The following is a 19034-nucleotide window of genomic DNA, read 5'->3' as shown; positions in this document are numbered from 1 at the left end:
AAATGCTTCAGCATCTGTAAATAATCCTTGGAATTATTTGGTGGTGTATAACACCAAGACCAATTGGGCAAGAGAACCAAACCTGACATTTTTTTTCAACCTGCACTTTTAAAGAAACAAACAGCATACCTAGCTTAGGAAAGACAGGAGAAAAGCCAGAAAGAAAATATAACACAGTTCTTGAAAGAGGGTTCTCAAAAGTGAATATGCAAATGAAAAATAAAGAGAAAAGTTTTTACAATAAGAAAACTGTTAAAAGCTGCAAGAATCATTCAGGAGAGTATGGCATGTAAGGCTGGGGGAAGGAGTGACAGAACACATCAGCATCATTCTACAGCAACGTAGATGATTTAATGGAAGATACCTTTGGGTTTGTGCCACCAGAACCTTTGGGCCTGGAAAAGGTAGTATTAAGAAGTCAACAGTCCCTTCTACAGCACTAGAAATTGCAGCACATGTATGTGTGTATATGTGTCTGAGTCTCCTATATCTGTGCATTGTGTATGTGCACACGCAACATGTAAATTCAAGATTTCATCACCTATTACGTAGTGCCTACAGCTAAAGAAACTAGTCTCTGCGAATAATAGTAATGGAGGTAGATAAGACCAATTTAGTTTCCTCAGTGCAATACTATTGCACAGGCTGACAGCAAACTTTAGTCCGGTGTTTCCAATTCCTGTTTAACTAATCTAGCAGAAAAAAAGAACCATTACATACAGTAAAGAGTAGATTGTAATCTCCACATGGGAAAGCAGAACTGGCTCTCCCTCATCAAGAGCTGACTTGAATTTCATGCATGGTTTGTAGGTTGTCTCCTGTAGGTGCTTACATCTTATTAATGCTCAAAATAGTCTAAAAAAATCATTGTGGTCACTTCTCCAAATGATGAAAGCCAGTATAGTTCCACTAGTCACTAACAGAAGTTGAAGACTTGGAGCCATACATTTTACCTTTGTAAATCTCTCTGAGACGTTACAGTAAGCAGAGAGCGTAACACATAGTCTGTGACTCAGGAAAGCACTTAAGCTCATGCTTAGGGGAGATTTAAACATGTAGTTAAAGTCAAGAACATATGTAAGCACCTTGTCTGCAGAAGAATGGCTTGTAAAAGCTACACCAAAGCTATATGCCGAGAGTATACTCCATATACTCTGCTTTAAGCAAAGTCCGAAGATATGCCAGTTAGAGGTTCTGTCTAAAAACCAAACGCTTTGTATCACCTCAAGACGATAAACTCACTCAATATACACATGAATCACACACCTAATATGTACAGAAAATATACTTAATATAAAATATGTACATCTTCACAAATATATATAGTTATGAATATAAATACAGATATTTAGAAAAATGCAGATTTTAAATTACTTAAGTTTGGATATAAAATATTTTTGATCGTCAGAAGAAGAAATAAAATTTTCACAGGACATCTGTTGCGGTATATGCAAATTCTAGTATATTAGAAATACACTTAGGTGTTTTAAAATAACTTAGTCCGTAAGTAAATTTCCCATGTCAGATGCTCCTGTGGTGAAAAACAGTCTACTTCATTGCCGTTTCATACTGGCTCTAGATGTGAATACATGGTTTCATTCTGTAATTTCCGTAACCAGAGAGATAATGGGATCGTTGACAATGTAAATTAAGGTTTATTAGCCAGGCTTTCCTATTGCTGTTTACAAAGTCTAGCGGCTTGATGATGTGTTTATGATCTGCTGGAAATTTTGCTAGGACAGCAGTGTCCACACTTTACAGTATACACCTTATTCTTTTTCTCAAGTGAGGATGGTACACCATGGTCTTCCTCAACTACAGTACAGTCTACCCCTAAATGTGTGTTGGACAGATACTTCTCAGGAACAGATTTATTTCAGCTGTATGTCATCTATTCAGTAGGCTCAACACTTCTGAACGTCATCCTGACAGATCATATACAATACTGTGCACACAAGCAAATACACAGTGGGCTTCCCTTCATCAGATAATGGAGGATGGAGCAGAAACCCTGTGGGAGAGACAGCATCTAGTAATGAGCTGCTGTCATTACAAGAAGTCATCCGCCCAACAGCCCTTTCATAAGCAGCCTTTGGAAAAAGAGAATAGAGCTGGAGGTAGGCATTGAGTTCTATGAGTCTTCTAGCAGGACACACATTTCTCACAAGCTGTAGGTTATAACCCTAGCTTTCTTCTGATTTTTAGCATCTTTGAACAGCAATTCAGGATTCCACTGAAGATGCTCATTGCAAAGTTCCTCATACCTAAAAAATGTGGAGAAATGCAGATTATATTACCATAAATAAAATCAATCCAAAGTTTGCTGCATAACCAGGCATACGGTCACTCCATGTCAGCTTCTCCTTTTCATCCTGTGACAAAACACAAAGATAAAATAACAGACATTACAGAACTGTACAATAGCAAATACTATAGGTTGTAAGATCTGTTATTGAAAAACATTCTCAATTCCCCTACTCCTGTTGTAGTTTTTAAGACGATTATAAGATTTGTAACACTGATATTTTAAAGCAGGCTTTAATTTGAGAGAAAAGAGAGTAAGAGGATAAATAAGACATACAGAAAATGTTGGCAAACATCAGAAAATAACATACATAACTATGATTTTAATATTTGAAAAAACGTATTCAGCTGTTACTAAATTTCATACTATCAGGAGAAAGCCCTGAGATTCGCCTTAATTTACATTTAGGGAAATCAAGATTCAACCATTTATTTTCAATTGCTTCTTGTAAAACTTCAGAAGAATAGTGCTGGAGACAGAAATCATGAAAAGAATGCTTACTACCACTGAACACAGATTTTTTTGACTAATGGTTACCTTAGCCAAATATGGCCCCTAAGACAGTTCTTATAAAGACAACATAGTCCTTCCCCTGGTACTTGGTCTACAGAATAGAGAAACTACAAAGGCAAGCCCCCTCTGTGATCTCTGCTGCCAGCCTTGTTTTCTTCATGTGCAAACAGCATCTCTTTCTTCATTACATAATTTAAAGCAACTCTGATCAGTGAAGTCTAGTATGCTTTTATTCTCCCTACACAAACCTAACTCCATCTCTAGCAACGTGTACATCTAAAGAAGATATTTGAAAGTGGATATATATAAGAAATATGACTCCCTCCTCTCAAAATAGGTTTATTAAAATAATAATAAGGTCATTACTTTGTTTAAGTTAAACTAAAACAATATAATCAAATTAACTAAGGACACAGAGCCAGCTGCTCTTTGCATTTCTGTGAACCACCATAGCTATCCCATGGACTAGTACTTCATTTACATTGGAACTAACCCAGAGTTATTCTGAATTTAAATCAATTTAAATCAGATTAGAATTCAGATCAAGGGTTTCAGATAAATAATTTCTAAGGCACAATTGTGTTCAGGTAAAAGTAAAAATCTGGGACTGTTATGCCTTTGTAAAAGGCTTTCTCAAAGTAGCACTAGGAGTACAGTATATACTCCAAGTGCAGAAACGCAGCCGTGATTTTTCTCATGGAGTTTACTAGGATGTGGAATTAGACTGAAGACATGATCCTGTCTATGCATCCATTGCCATTGTGGTGGTGCCTCAAACACTGTGGGAAGCAGTATTACTCAGCATCCCTTCTTCTCAGCTCAGCTGTTCAAACAGAGAAGTTAAGCGTGTCTCCTTTGGGAGAATGCTGGCAGGACTGGGCCATAGCAAACCCAAGCAGAAGCACAAATAATTTGGCCCCATGTATGCAGTACATAAATACTCCATACAGTACATAAATGGAGTCTATCATTTAGCTGGAAGGCTACTTTAAAAAACATTTATGTGAAAGCACAGATGCATTTCATTTCATTTTGGCTTTACCACTTAGCAATTATACAGGACATAAGAAGGTCTACGTGATTATACTCCAAGAAGGCCTGAAGGACACCATGTCTAACAATTTCACTAGGGGAAAAAACACTAAACAAGCAAAAGAGCAAAATGAGTTAATGCTAGCCAAAGCAGTTAAAGGAAAGAAGAAAATCTTTTATAACCATACTGAGGTGGAAAGAGGCAGGAGGAGGCAAAAATGACCAAGAAAATTACTTCAAAAATCTCTCTAGCAGTAAGAATTTTGGATACTGGATGGTTACAGGAAAGAAGAAGAAAAACTAGGAAAATGGAGGAGCAATGACTGAGATGTATATTTAGAAATGAATATCAGAATCTAAGGTGTGCCTAAGCCTACATTTTTAAGCATTAAGAGACATTAGGATGAATCTGTTTAAGGGTCCCAACTTCAGGAAAGTTTAAGGTCTGCAGATATTAGAGTATCTGACCTCTTTAATCTCAGCATGTGTGTTAAGAACACCATGACATCTAGTATGACCCATCATTTTGGAAGCCCTAGGTTTAGTACCTGAATAATTGTTTTACATAAATCACTGCTTTTCAAAAACACTTTGTGCTTGATGAGTTCAGTAAAATAAGTTCCTGCAATAAAGATTTAGAAGCATAACTAATTCTTAAAATTTCAATTTATTACTGGGAATAACTAAATGAAATATGGACTACCTCCAAAAATATTACCTTGCTGAACAGGTCAAAAACAGTCCTTTCTCTTGTGGTGGGTGGACCTTGTCTGGCTGCCAGATGCCCACCCAGCTGCTATCTCACTCTCCCTCCTCAACAGGATGGGGAAAGAAATCATGATGAAAAGCTTGTGAGTTGAGGTAAAGACAGGAATATAACTTACCAACTACTATCATGGACAAACCAGACTTGACTTGGGGAAAATTAATTTAAATTATCACTGTTTACAATAGATACAGATGGTAAGAAATAAAAACAAAACTAAACACTCCTTCCATTTCACCTCCCTCCCAACTTCTTCCCGTGGCCAAGTTCAGTCCTTCATTCCTGACTCCTCTACTTCCCTCCCCAAGTTATTCAGGAGTATAGGGAATGGTGGGTTATGGTGTCAGTCTGTAACAGCTCCTCTCTGCCATTCTTTTCTCCTTACACTCTTCCCCTGCTCCAGTGTGGGTCCTTCCATGAGCTGCAGTCCTTCTGGATAAAACTGCACCACTGTGGGCTCTCCAGGAGCTGCAGTTCCTTCAGGAAATACCCACTCTGGCATGGCGTCCTCCACAGGCTGCAGTGTGGGTATCTGCTCCATGCTGGCTCTCTCCATGGGCTGCAGGGGAATCTCTGCTCCACTGTGGTCTCTCCAGAAGCTGCCGGGGAATCTCTGCTTGGGCACCTTGAGCAGCTCCTCCCCACCTCCTGCTCTCACCCTGGTGCTCACAGGGCTGTTTCTCACACTTCTTCCCCTCTTCTTGCTACCAGGCAGCATTTTACCCTTTCTTACACACACTTTCCCAGAGGTACCTTTTCTTGCAGTGAATGACACAAAGGTGAAATTAGGAAGAGGAGAGGGTGTGCATGGGAAAGGTCAAATGGATAAAGGAAGGAAGAGAAGATCAGCATGCCATCTAGTTAGCTTTCTCTTTCACGCATGCGTTTCCTTTAACCTCAGGTCATTTTGCCATTCATTTGCCATTCTCTGTAGCACTTAACCAAAGGGAGATCTGAACAACATGCCTGAGTTGCTATGACATTATAAGAACAAAGAAAAAGGTTGATGAAAATATTACTGAGTTACTTAGACAGCATACATGGCACAAAGCAAATCCTGAAATTTGAATCATTATAGTAGGCAGCTGAGTGCTACCTTCTCTTACAGCTCTTGTTAAGAAAACCAAATCTGTAAATTCACTTGGTATTTTCTGTTGCACCTGATTCTACTCTCTGGCTATAGTGCCACCTAGCCGCTAAAAGACTGTACTGTGAGGTATGAAGAACACCTTGTCTGCAATCAAAATATTATATTTCCCCACTGCAGCAAGTGTGCTTTATTCTAAGTTGATTCATAGATTTCATGGAATTGATTCATAGATTTCTCACAGGATACAGCACATATTCCATTCTAATCAATAATGTGCATTACAGAACATTGCCTACATTTCAGACAGGGAAGGCTTTCCTGAAGATTGATGAAAACTCAGCCAAGCAAGCAGGGAATCTATCTGGAGCGGTCTAAGGTGCGTATGAATTTATTGATGTAATAAGATGAAACTGATCATCTGAAGAACAATCTCAATGACAGATATGTTACACTGTGGAATATTCCTCAGGAGAAATTGTACTGCAGGGAAATATTTATATGCAGACAGAAAACCTTATGATAGAGATTTTATTTTTGTGGTGAACAAGACAAACTAAAAGATATATTTTAAAATCTTTCTTTCAGTTTCTTTAAACATGGTGATGTATTTCCAGTTGTATTGCAGGAGAAAATAGTTGTTATTCTGGGTGTAGTGATGCATTCCTGTTTTCATTTTTAATGTGGTTTTGAATGTGTTCCATGCAGGAACACAATTCTTTCCTGTTAGAAAATAAAAAATAAAATTAACCAAAAAATCAGAAAAGAAAAAAAATACAATTAAACACCACTTAGGTTTTGCTGCATGGTTTATTTCCTTATGAGTTGCCTAACATGGCAAAGATTCAACATGTGCAGCTCTGCATCCTCAGGTGGGCCTCTGAGCTGTGGAAATTTGGAAATATACTGCACTTGGACAGTACCAAGTGGCTTTGTGAAAACAGCTCTATGTTTGTCTGTGAATTAAAACACAGCTAGTTTGCTCAGATCACAAGTATTTCAGTTATTTATTTATGTTTTCCCACAAGAGAACAAATCCTCAAAGCAGGTGTTTCTAACCATCAGCCATGCCAGCTCAACCTGCACTTGGGGAGTAAAGCAACATTCTTTCTTTCTTCTGCATCCTGCTTTCTAACTCCAGTTCTGAAATTCAGTGTCTTCGGTGTGGTTGCACCAGGGCAACCCCAGTGACTTCACTAGACTTGCACAGAGCCGCAATAATTGACTGGAACTTAGTAAACGATGCTCAGGGAAGAAGGGAATCCAGGACCCCTCTCTCTGGCTTCCTAAGGTCTTGCACAGCTAGCACAGCAACAAGCTGCAAAAATTATATTTCTGATGACAAAATCCAGAAGTTCATCTCTAAGTATGCCCAGGAAGCATCAAACAAGTAAATGTAATTTTTATAACTGTGCTAAAAACTGTGCTGTCCAAGTGAGCATCTAGAAATAAGAACTGGGGTATCAAATACAGCTTTTCTGTATTTGAGTAACACCCCAAATTTTACATGTGTATTGCAGGCTCAAGACAAGGAATGAAATGAGATTCTTCTGAAATAAAGGGTCCCTATAATTTTACTTTGGGCATGAAATAAGACAAAGATAAGGAGAAAAGGATACTTCAGAGCTATTTGGAGGTTAAAAGAACTTAAGAGCCAGAAAAAGCCTGCAGCAACAGGCAATATTGGAAGACAGTGGATTCCAGGGTGGCAACACAAAAGGGGGCACAATCAAGACACATCAGCATTTCTGGGATCTTGCAGTGGCTCACAATGGTAATTACAGCTAAGAAACTCTGGACAAGTTCATGGGACTGTTTCAGTCTGTAATAGGGACTACTGGGCCTCAAACTTCTAAGAGGAAAGACAAAACTGCTGCCACCCTGGGCATCTGCCAATGTCTGTGTCTATCCCAGTCTGAATCTGTCTCCCTAGGCGTTCTACCTTCACCTCTCACTTAGAAAGCAGTAAGGGCATATAACAGTAAAGATGGCTCTGTTTTGTGAACAATGTTCTGCTTCAGGCTTGCACATGAAAAACGAACAGCCAAGGCTCATTTGGAGCCAGCTGAAGGACTGCAAAACCTTTAATTAGAAACTTTTTACCATCTTTGAAACATACAGAATAGCACAGACACTCCGATAACTTTCAGTGGAGCTTAATGGACACACTCTAAATCATTTGCAGAATAGAAAGCTATAAGAAGTGTGTGCAAGGCTCAGTACCAGGATCATGGAAATTAATGGAATTTAAGGCTAAGCAAGCTATTGTTAACCAGCCAGTCTTGGTCTCCTTTGTAACCACAGAACTTCCTTGAGGAAATTTTTGCTATAACGCTAATAAATGTGTTCTAACTAACATTCTTTTTAGAGAAACCTCTAATCACAGCTTGAGCATTACTGTGATGAACAGCCAGTCACAAGCATGATTAGGTCATTCCAATTGCTAATCGTCCTAGCTATTGAAAATGTATGGCTTATTTCCAGGCTGAATTTGCCTATCTGCATCTTCCAGTCTTGGCATTTAGCTGCAACTTTGTCAGTTAAGAGCATCTACTGGCAGAATATTGGTTTTGGCTGTAGGTTATTACAGACTGTGATCAAGCCACCTTTTGGCTTTTCTATTAGCTTAGAGCACTCAGTCAGAACGGGAACAATCATTCAAGCCCACAGCTGTGTTTCTTCCGCTGCAATGTGATGGGAAACAAATCTCCCACAGGCTACAGCCCTGACATAGGCCATTCACTTGGCCTTTCACATAACAAAACCTATGAAAACATGTGTGAGTAGCCAAGTGCCTGTGCCTCGAGATACACACATGCACATCCCTTCCACAGGACCAGACATATGATGTGATGGTTACTGTGTTAGGTGAGGGTCATACTTCCAGTCATGAAGCACAAGGAAGCCTGGTGGAAAAGGAGAGACCAGCCTCTTCTCTGTCAACAGACATGCTGGCAGAATGGAGGAAAGGATCTGCTAATCCAAGTACTTTCTAGTCCTTGTCAGTCTTAACACTATATTCTGAACTTTCTCAAAGTATATGTATGTGTATATATGTGTATATATATACTACTTGACATATATATACACACACGCACGTAAATATGTGTGTGTATGTGTATCACATGCATGCAATGAATACCTTGGTAAAAACTAGCTCTGATAATTAAATAAGAACTGAGATATGAGCTACAGTTCATAGTTGAAATCTTTTATCAAAGTTGTCCAAGGCATAGTGAATGTGGCCATTTGCCCAACCATGCCAGTACTGCTGGAATAAGGGTAAGCTGAAACATGGCAACTATATTTCTTATTGATTTTCCCTCTGCAGCAACAGCATGTACCTAGACTATATCAGGAAATAATGATTAGATGTAGCGTACATAGACAGGTAGGGCCAGATCTCAAAATCACATCACATATGACAATGTTACTGAAAATTCTACCTTCACTTCAAAGATACAAAATTAATGCTCCTTGAAGTAGTTTCAAGGAAATATTTCAAGCTGCTTCATTCACTTAGAAATAAGGGCAAAAGGCTGGAGGTCTGCTATCACTGTACTTTACATTTGTAAAGCTAGACTTGGTTAATTTAATACACTGTAGTTTATTCAGAAATAAAAATGGTTCCTTTCTCTGCTGTATTTAAAACTTATTTTGCCCTGGATACTCATCTTAATGCATCTAGTGCATTGTAGCATATTGCAATCGTTATTGTGTAAATGGCACTGAGGTACTTAGTCTTTATATCACTGTTTAAAATCAACTTCTTGATATTTACATATGGTTCAAGTGAAAACTGGCAGCACTTCTTTTTTTACATTGACAGTTTAACATATGGCTTTACAAGTATGAATTATTTATGTAAACTTGAAGCCATTCAGAACATTACCAGAAAAACACTATAATTTACACAAACAATAGGGTTACATCTGTAGTCATAAATATTCATTGTTTATCAATGCTCTTTGTAGATGATTAATAAATCATAATGAGTCTGATCCTGAGAAGGCAAAGGGCCAGGTGTACAAATACACTTAGACATCTGGTGGGATTTCCAAAGCAACTGACTGACAGTGGTACACAGGTCTGTCATACTAGGGAAGATGGTAGCGGAATGCTACGAATAAGTTCATGGTATGAAGGGATATCCTGTCACTGGCTCAATTTTTTTTTTTTAGTGTAACTCCTGAACTTTCTCAGAGAAGGCAATGAAATACCACATATGGCTTTAAAATACGCTTATATAAATGTAGTCATGCATAAGGAAGACAGATTCTGAGCCAGATATGTGCCTACTTTCATTTGTGTGATTAGATCAATTCAATACACTTTGATATTGACTAGACATGGGCCTATTGGACCCATTAAACAAAGGAGAACAAGGTGAGTTTCAAAGACTGGCTTTAGAAAAATAATGTATTATCAGCAATACTCACTACCTTACATTGTCCTGCAGTTAACTGGATTTGCAACCACTTTGTACCCTGAAATCCAGAACACCATTACTCTAATAGTCAATCTGGTTTCACACTTTCTTATGTAAACTGTGAACATCTGATGGAGAAGTTAATGGAATAATAAAACTAGCACATTTTAAACAACGTATCCAGTGTAATTTTTCAGCAAATGAATGAGGTTTTACTAGTTCCCATAATTCAGTACCATTTTAATATTGGCAGTGATTTTAAAAGTTTCTCACTGTAAATTATTTTAAGTATAGGACTATCTTTTCTGCATAAGTCCTTTTAAAGGGTTTGGTCACACAAATACCCGACTACTTGCAGTATCTCTCCCTAGAATATAAAAAGGTCTAAAATGATGTTAACATTTGTAACTTCAAGTCTATTTGCCTCAGACAGATAACAGTTTACCTGAAAGTTATCTGTAAAATCATTCATTTAGTCACTGTTATACACTTTAATATAAGCAACTTGGGCTCAATGGAACTAAGCCAGTTGGCAACTCTGCAATTTTCAAAACTCGAATTACAATTTTCTATGTGGGATTCTCTTAGCAACGTTTAATAGCCTTGTTATTTCTCTAAACTACATGTATTAGTTCCCTTAATTATGAAGGGAACACAAGAAGTTTAACTGAGCATATGGTTTCAGTTCTGGATGAGATGTATTTAGTGCTAGACTCTAAGGAAAGATGTCCTTTCTATGTTTACTTGAAGCTTATCTGGCCCAAATCTGGATCAGTGTCCTAGCTTGAAGAATCTAGGCTGAAATTCCTGTTTCAGTGAAATCAATCACAAAAGTCCCAGTGACTTCAGTGAAGCAGAATCTCATCCCAAGGCTTTGGCACTGCACACTTAAAATCAGATTCTCCATTGTCTTACGCCATGTGAAGTCACTTATCCCCACAGAAAGTGGGAGAAAAAGGCATGCAACACATTAGCAGTTTCCTTTGTTTGCAATTTCAAATTTAGCTTACACAAACTGTGAATGATCACAACGACAGCAGAGGAGAGTGAAGTGGTGTAAATTTTAGTAACATTTTTAAGTTGGTAATGAAATGTTTGAGAAGCAGGGAAAGAATTAAAAGGAGATGTGGCTATGCTAGGTTCTTTCCCTGACTCCAGAACATTTATTACCAGCTGTAAAAAGTTAATTAAGTTTGTATCCTAACATTTAAATATGCTATAAAAATTGACACTTGATTGCAGAACGCAATCTACAAAGGCAAACTTTTGCCAATAATATACAGATGACATGCAGAGGAGAGTTCTGGGTAAGCACACAACAACTGGAAGACTGGAAGAATGGCGAGGGGTACAAGAGCAAAGCAACCTTCAACTCTCTCTGTGTCTGCTCCAGAAAGACACATTTCAGAAGTACAGAGGTCCTGCCCATGCACTTTCTCACGGTGAGCCATTCTAGCTGACTGTTTAAAGCCAGACAGTGAAATTTATTGGTGTACCATTTCTGCATTATCTCTTTAGCCAATACTAGATATGCATCACCATACTGCGAGAACACAAAATGAACAAGGACTGGGAGGTGGGAAAAAGAGACACCAGATGTGTTATATGGACAGAACCAGAATAAGGGAAGAAGCTACTCACAAAGTCTCGCTTCAGTATAGCAGGAGTAATTGCTACTGGCTTCCTCTGCAGTCAGTGCAGAAAGAGGCACTTCCAGAGGGAAGAGTCAGAGTCCAACCTGGTCTTGGTCTGAGCCTGTGTCTAGGAAGAATATTTCTTTTGGCTGATTATTTATTATTTAGTTTATGTTGAGTAGATCTCCATAACAAACACCCCTGTATCTTCACACACAGAGCCTCCCCCCAAAACACGATGCAAGAGTGGAATAGTAAGAAAGAGATGTCAATGAAACACTGGAAGGCAAAGACAGAAATCAGAGATTAATGGAGCTGGAAGAGTAATGACAGACATACATTATGGCACTATTAGCATTATCTTTAGACTTGAGAGCTTTGATTTCAGGGAACTACAACCATCAGTGTTTGTATCAATTTTATTTTTTCAAAAATGTAAATTCAATGATAAGTTTATTTTTCTAAATAATATACATTTTTGACATCATAAAATTGGCAGTCACTTTTCATGAAATACAATACTTCCCAGTGCTTCAAAAGCTGGAGTTTCACACTCCAAATCACAATGTTTCATCACCTGATTTTTTGGTGGGTTGGTTTGGTTGTTTTTTTTTCAACACAAGGGGGTAGAGATATCAGACCAAAGTTGACTGACAAGCACATATTAACATCTTTCCACTAAGCCAACAACAACTTACAAAGTTGTTTAGATCTCCCAAATCAGATTTAAATAGAAGATAGAGAGCAAAAGTTCCTGGCACTCTAATTCCAAATCCCTTCTGATTTCCAAACAGGGAAATAATAACTACCCATACACTAGGCTGAATTAGCTAATATTTATTTAAGTTGCATATATGTGCTAAAACCGTATAAAAAACACACAAAGTTCTCCAGGGAGCTCCTTCCCACAGCATCCCAGATCTTTTGCCTTTTTTTTTTTTTTTTAAATACTTGTGTTGGCAGTTGGCAGTAAAATGTAGATCTATTGAAATTTGCCTTGAAATTCCCCAGTCAGATTTAATATAAAACAAGTTGGCAAAATTGGAAACAGTGGGAATCAATGTTTCACATTTCATTCTCTTGAAAATGCTGATTCTTTCCTATCGTTAACAAAATTGGAGTATGTATATCAACAAAATAAATTTCTGTAGTCCCATACCAGAAGAATGTTGGAAGTAGTGGCAAGCTATACATGAAACTGTGATTTACTATCTAGTCAGAGATCAGTATACTGTTTGTCCTATATTTAACATAGCAATGACTCTTAAAGTCGCATCAATTGAATTTGCAGATGATACTAAATTAGAAGAGGTTGTGAATAGTGAGGAGGACAGAGGTTTAGATACTGGGCTGTTGAGAAGTCAGAAATATAAGCATGAAATAGAATGAGATTCAAGTAGGACAAATAAAGGTTGATACAACTAGGAAAATAATTAGAAACAGCAATAATGCTCAGCAAAAAAAATCTTTAAAAAAGTTATATTCACAGGTAGTGAAGAAATGAGTGTTTTAAAGCACACCCAATCTGCATGGGAGTAAATTCAACATATTTGACATACACAGAATGAACTAAGTAAGTGGCGTGCAAACATTTAGCCCTTTAATGCAGTGGGTTAAAAAACCCTCTGACATTCACATATAGTAAGGAATGAGGCTGCATTTATGGCAGTTTTTTACACATGTGAAAGAGAGCAAGAATTGTATGGGTACATAAATATCACCGGGTGAGCACACGAGCACAGACCTGAGCTGACCCTACCTGTGCTATTTCTCGAACTAGAGAAAGTATGCCGAAAATGACTGGATATGAGGTCACCAAGAGGACCTCTGGAAAGAGTCATAAGTGGTGATTTGGCATGCTCCACTTCCCCTTAGACACTTGCTCAAAATCCCCATGCCAAGCTGAAGATTTTCTGAACTTTTGGTGTTGTCACAGAAAGTGGACAAGATCCTGTTACTAAGATTATTCATTAACTAAGTCACTTAGCTAAGCTGTGGGAACAGGAAAAGAAATACTTAGGAGAAATAGACACCTTTCAATCAGAGGTAAGGCTACAAGGGAGACTCTCGTGCAGCATTTTATTGCCATGCACCTTATATGGTTTTAGACTACTGAAATGCCTTTGCATCCTGGGGCATGACCACCTACTGCACTGGCCTGTGCAGACAACTCAGAGTTCCTACTGCAGAGCATAGAAGAACATAACACTGCCACATAAACAATGCTTATCTACATCTCTTCTTATTCTGACACTGTCCTGACTATATCCCAAAGACCATAAAGCATTTACAGTTATATAGAATCTTGCATTTAAACCTTATGTTATAACTAAATTTCAACAGAAGTTAAGAATAAGAGTTTCTGCTGGAAAACAGCTTTCAGTGTGAAGTCATCGACATAGTATTTCCTCAAAGTTCCCAGAAATATGCAGACAGATCCTTTCATTTGCTGCAACTACTTTGCACAGGACTTCTGGAAGACTTTCAAGGTAGACTCTGTCCAAAGGAAAATTGCAGGGATTTGTTGGGAATCCTTTGTTGACACAAATCTGAAACAAAGACTTCTATTACATGTCCCATCCCTCTGACTAGCTTATGATATGTGGCTGAAATGAAGGTGACAGATATGGCCTAGACCACCTACATTGCTGGTTTGTCTTTGGACAAAGTTTCAGCAAGTAGCCTGTGATTTGGGCAACAAGGCCTGTGACAGGCATCTGCTGAAAAGTCGGAGCTTCATGTTACCATTACATACACACAAAACAGTTATGTTCCCCAATGAGACAAAATAGTACCAAAATAAAGTCTTCCCAAATTGTCTTATTGTGTAGTATAGTCAATCTCTGAATCTCCCATTCAATCATGAGTTAATGGGAGGAAAGATAGTACAGGGGCAGAGAGAGAACTTCTGTAGAGATCTCACACTCGTGTTTCATTCTACGTGCCCGGCCTCTTTCAAAAGGCAAACGCCATGTTTGTTTTTCACCCTTGATAGAACATGCCTTGTTCACTGGTACACCTGCAGAGACAAGGGAAGGAGGAAAAAAGATCTTTGGAATCTAGAAATACAGAGGAATTCTCCATTTTTTGCAATTTTGAAATCAAGGCCATATGCTTTTCTATAATTTTCTACTTGGTTTTTTTGTTCAATCAGTTGTTATGGATTTGTTGCAGGATTCATTTAGTGAAATTCTATAACTTGGATAATAGAGGAAATCAGTTTATATCAAAATTAAAGCAAAAAAGTATTTTAAAATAAATTTATGCAAAGGAAATAGATGAACAGTCTTCATGTCTATTGAGGATATGGGTAAAACATACACAGGATGGTATACTCAACACCAGGTCTGCTGACATCTGATGGTATTCAACTTTCTCAGAAGAGGAAGAGGGTTTTTGCTCAGGAGCTGGCAGGGCTGATTGACAGGGCTTTAAACTAGATTGGAAGGGGGAAAGGGGCAGTACTAAAGAGTGTCCAGAGGAGGCCAACAAAGTTGGTGAAGGGTTTAGTGGGGAAACTGTATGAGGAATGGCTAAAGTCACTTGGTTTTTTCAGCCTAGAGAAGAGGAGACTGAGGGGAGACCTAATCATGATCTACAGCTTCCTCACAAGGGGAGAAGGAGGGGCAGGCACTGATCTTTTCTCTCTGGTGACCAGTGACAGGACCCGAGAGAATGGCAGGAAGATGTGCCAGAGGAGGTTTAGGTTGGATATTAGGAAAAGGTTCTTCACCCAGAGGGTGGTGGAGCACTGTAACAGGCTCCCCAGGGAGGCAGTCACGGCTCCAAGCCTGATGCTATTCAAGAAGCACTTGGACAACACCCTCAATGATCTGGTGTAAGTTTGGGGTTGTCCTGTGCAGGGACAGGAGTTGGACTTGATGATCCTTGCGGGTCCCTTCCAACTCAGGACATTCTATGATTCTCTGAATAAGTAAGTAGTGGCTTAAATTACTACCAGGAAGACTTAGATTGGACATGAAGAAAATCCTTGGAGCAGTAAAACCTTCAGTCCTTCAAACAGGCATAGCTAAGGCCTGGGACAAGTTCCCTAAGGAGGCTGTGGCATTTTCATTACTGAAGATTTTTAAGAACAGGTCAAAGAAACATCTGGCAAACATGACACTGGATATAGCTGGTCCTGCTTTGGAGCACAGTGGGGGAGCTAGGTGTCTTCATGCCTTCCCTTCTAAGCTGAATTACTGCATATGTTTTTTTCTGTGATGCCTATGACCTTTGCGGTCTTAAACTCATTTAAACTACTTAGAATTTTTTTCTATTTCTTTTTCTTCAGAAAAATATCAAATTTTGACAAATCACATGCATTTTCCTCAAACTACCAGTAAAAGAAATTAAAAATTCAAGTTGTTACCAGCTGTTACTGATAGGCTGTGAGTAGAGGTAGTATCACACACAAATAAGTGATTCTCTCATCATCTATCCACACACTAACTCATGTGAGAAAATACAACAATCTTAGCACCATTTCAAGGGAACACTGGCCATTGAAGACATACTCATTATATAAAAGAGGGTATTTATTATATGATGATTGCCTCACAGAAATCTATACCTAGAATATAACTAGAAAATTTGGGTATACCAGACCAATGACTTCACAGCAGCCAGTGCCTTAGCAATAAGACAAGGAGCTAATGAGACTGGCTGAGCCAGCACCTCACAAAGCTAATTTCACTTGTCCATAGCAGGGCAACCCAATAGAACTGCTAACCCACATGGTCCCAGCAAAATCTATCTTCATATGACATAAGTAGCAAACCCAACAGAGGCCTGTCTGTCCCTTGACCTCCAACTGGGAAGTGTGACTTCCTGACCTGACAGACATACAACTTGTGTCCTAGACATGGACAGAGAAAGCAAGGAGAGATGACCTATAGACCTTACAGGCAATCAAATATGCCTTCCAATAAGCCAGTGCTCTCTATCAATGGTCTAAGGTATCCTGTCACTTGATATCAGACCAAAAACCAGAAGTGCTAAGTTTACAAAGTCTTGGGACCTAGACATCACTCTAACAAAATGGTTGCTCAGGGGCCTCAGAGCTCCATGTCCTAAAGGCAACCATGACTACCTAGAGGTTCAGACCTAGTAGTGTCAGCCCAACAAGCTACAGTCCATTCGAATCAGCAAGCTCACAGCTTTGTTATCTAGCACTGGCTGAGGAAATAAAGGAAATGTCTGATGTCTCAGACATTAGCTCCCACTTTCAGAGTTGTATTTGCTGAGTAAGCTTCCCCTCCTCCCTCTTCTGAGAAAGCTGAATTCTCCCTTCATCCAATAGTTTTTCACTAGTCCATGACTCCTCACAAACTGTAGGACAGAGATGCTGAAGGTCATGATGCTCATCTAGAGGGTGTATGAGCATGAAGTCTTCCCATCAAGCCCCACTAACTAAATACATGCACACACATACGCAAGTTAGTGACTTTAATTATAGGCTATGGTTTCAGGTTGGAAATGTATTCCTTCTGACTTTTGGAGCTTGTTCTCTGGTCCTTTTATGAAAGATAATGCACTATCCTTGCCCCAGATACATCTGATAATTAAAGCTGAATCTACTACTACGATTAATTCAAGTTCCCTGAAGTCCTGAGGACACACGTATTACATGTGGTCTTGGTTTCTTTTTTTTGTAAAATGTACTACTACCAGTTTACATAGCTTGTGGGATTGGCACCGTGCAAAATTCACCAACTGCAAATAGATGGAGGTATTATAATTGCATCACCTATTGCTTAAAATGTATCAATGCCATTTTTCTCATGTTCATAGAAATGCCTAACTGAATTTATAGGATTATAACAGAACTCAGACTATATATTCCTGCCTGTGAATAATAACATGGAATCATTCCTTCAGAAATAAAGCAATTTCATTTAAGTCCAAATAAGAATGAAAAAATTAGCAACAGATTAAGCATCTGGAACCGTTTAAATAATTTGACTAAATGTGCAAGATTATTAAGAAAAGATGTGCTTTCTTCTATTGGGATTTATGTCTAATATTTATTTCACCAGAGATGAGCTTCATCAGGCAACAGGAGAAACAGCCAAAAGAAAACAGTTTGCTTGTTTGCTCAATAAATGAACTATTTGTTCTGTATTTTAAAGAAGGTGAAAACTGTCACGGTGCTAATCCTGCCAGGCATGGCCTGTGTGTGATTGGTCAACTGAACCCTGAAATCTGGTTTACAAAGGTCTGGAAATTATAAAACACTGACAGGTTCAGAGGAGACTAGTGAGCTCAGTGAACTCAAACTTCCGAGTCCAAGTTTCCAACATTGCATTTTGGGGCCTTCAAAGGCCCCACAAGGAATTTCAGGCTCCCGCTTTCCTTCTACTATTCCAAAACATGGAACCTGACATATCTAAGGTAGATATCCTTCAGAGAAATGACATTAATACCACCCACATCTACCCCTTTTTCTTTTGCTGAATTATCGTATTGTCAGTACCTCAAGGGATGCCAGGTGGCTATTCTTCATGCAAAACAAGTTATTCAGAGATGTTATTCAGTATGGCCCACCAACCTTTGAATCCAGAATGTCCTCTAGGGACAATGAGTGGGTGGGATGTTTCCTCAGCAATTACAAAAGAAGCTCTGTCATAATTTCTAGCCCTGCAGATTTCTGCTACTCTAGAAATAACCCAGACACCATAAAACCCCTTTGTCACAGAACTTCTGGAGTGCATATTTTTCCATTCTTGCCTTATTCTTTAGCAAGACAGATATTTCCTCTGCCCTGCCTCCCACCAGAAGACTTCTCTGGAGGAGAAGCAGGCATCTATTCAGCAGTGCCTCCCAGAAAACCTACCAATTACGTCATCTACATCATTCCTTTCTTAGCATTCTTCTTGTGGTCCCATTCATCCATATATGCTATGTGGCCTCGCCTTGAAGAACCTCCAGCACACACCTCACTCTTCCTTATGAAATCTTACTTCATTTGGAGACATCAGCCTCTGCCTCTCTTTGCAAAGGTCTCTGTCTTTGCTCCTGCTTTTGCCCAATCTTCTCACTGTATCTGTATCACAGAATCACTGGTTCCGCTACAACAACAGGCATTCTACTCCTATTTTTCTCTCACTGCTCCTCTTCACATATCCATGTTGATCAGCTCCTTTCTTTAAGCTTTCATCTTAGACTGGAATCTAGGGATAGCATTTTGGCATAGAGTTCTGTAAAATATTCTGTTTCCAAAATGTATGTTAAAATTAATCTTAATGATGGTAGAAAAACTATTCCTT

The 19034-nt window shown here is 38.8% G+C and overlaps 1 protein-coding gene across 1 annotated transcript in view; it reads right to left on the bottom strand.

Moving 5' to 3' along the window:
• The window catches only part of ANO2 (anoctamin 2), a 201398-nt gene that overhangs the window by 41783 nt on the left and 140581 nt on the right, over positions 1-19034 (bottom strand). Inside the window, exon 15 of the mRNA XM_064437499.1 lies at positions 2298-2372. Coding sequence (XP_064293569.1) covers positions 2298-2372 — 75 coding nt within the window. The remainder of the gene's footprint in view (positions 1-2297; positions 2373-19034) is intronic.

The sequence above is a fragment of the Phalacrocorax carbo genome, chromosome 1, assembly GCF_963921805.1.
Source record: "Phalacrocorax carbo chromosome 1, bPhaCar2.1, whole genome shotgun sequence".
In the NCBI taxonomy this organism is placed as follows: domain Eukaryota; kingdom Metazoa; phylum Chordata; class Aves; order Suliformes; family Phalacrocoracidae; genus Phalacrocorax; species Phalacrocorax carbo.
The sequence above is the reverse complement of the archived record's forward strand: the minus strand, read 5'-3'. Positions and strand labels throughout refer to the sequence as shown.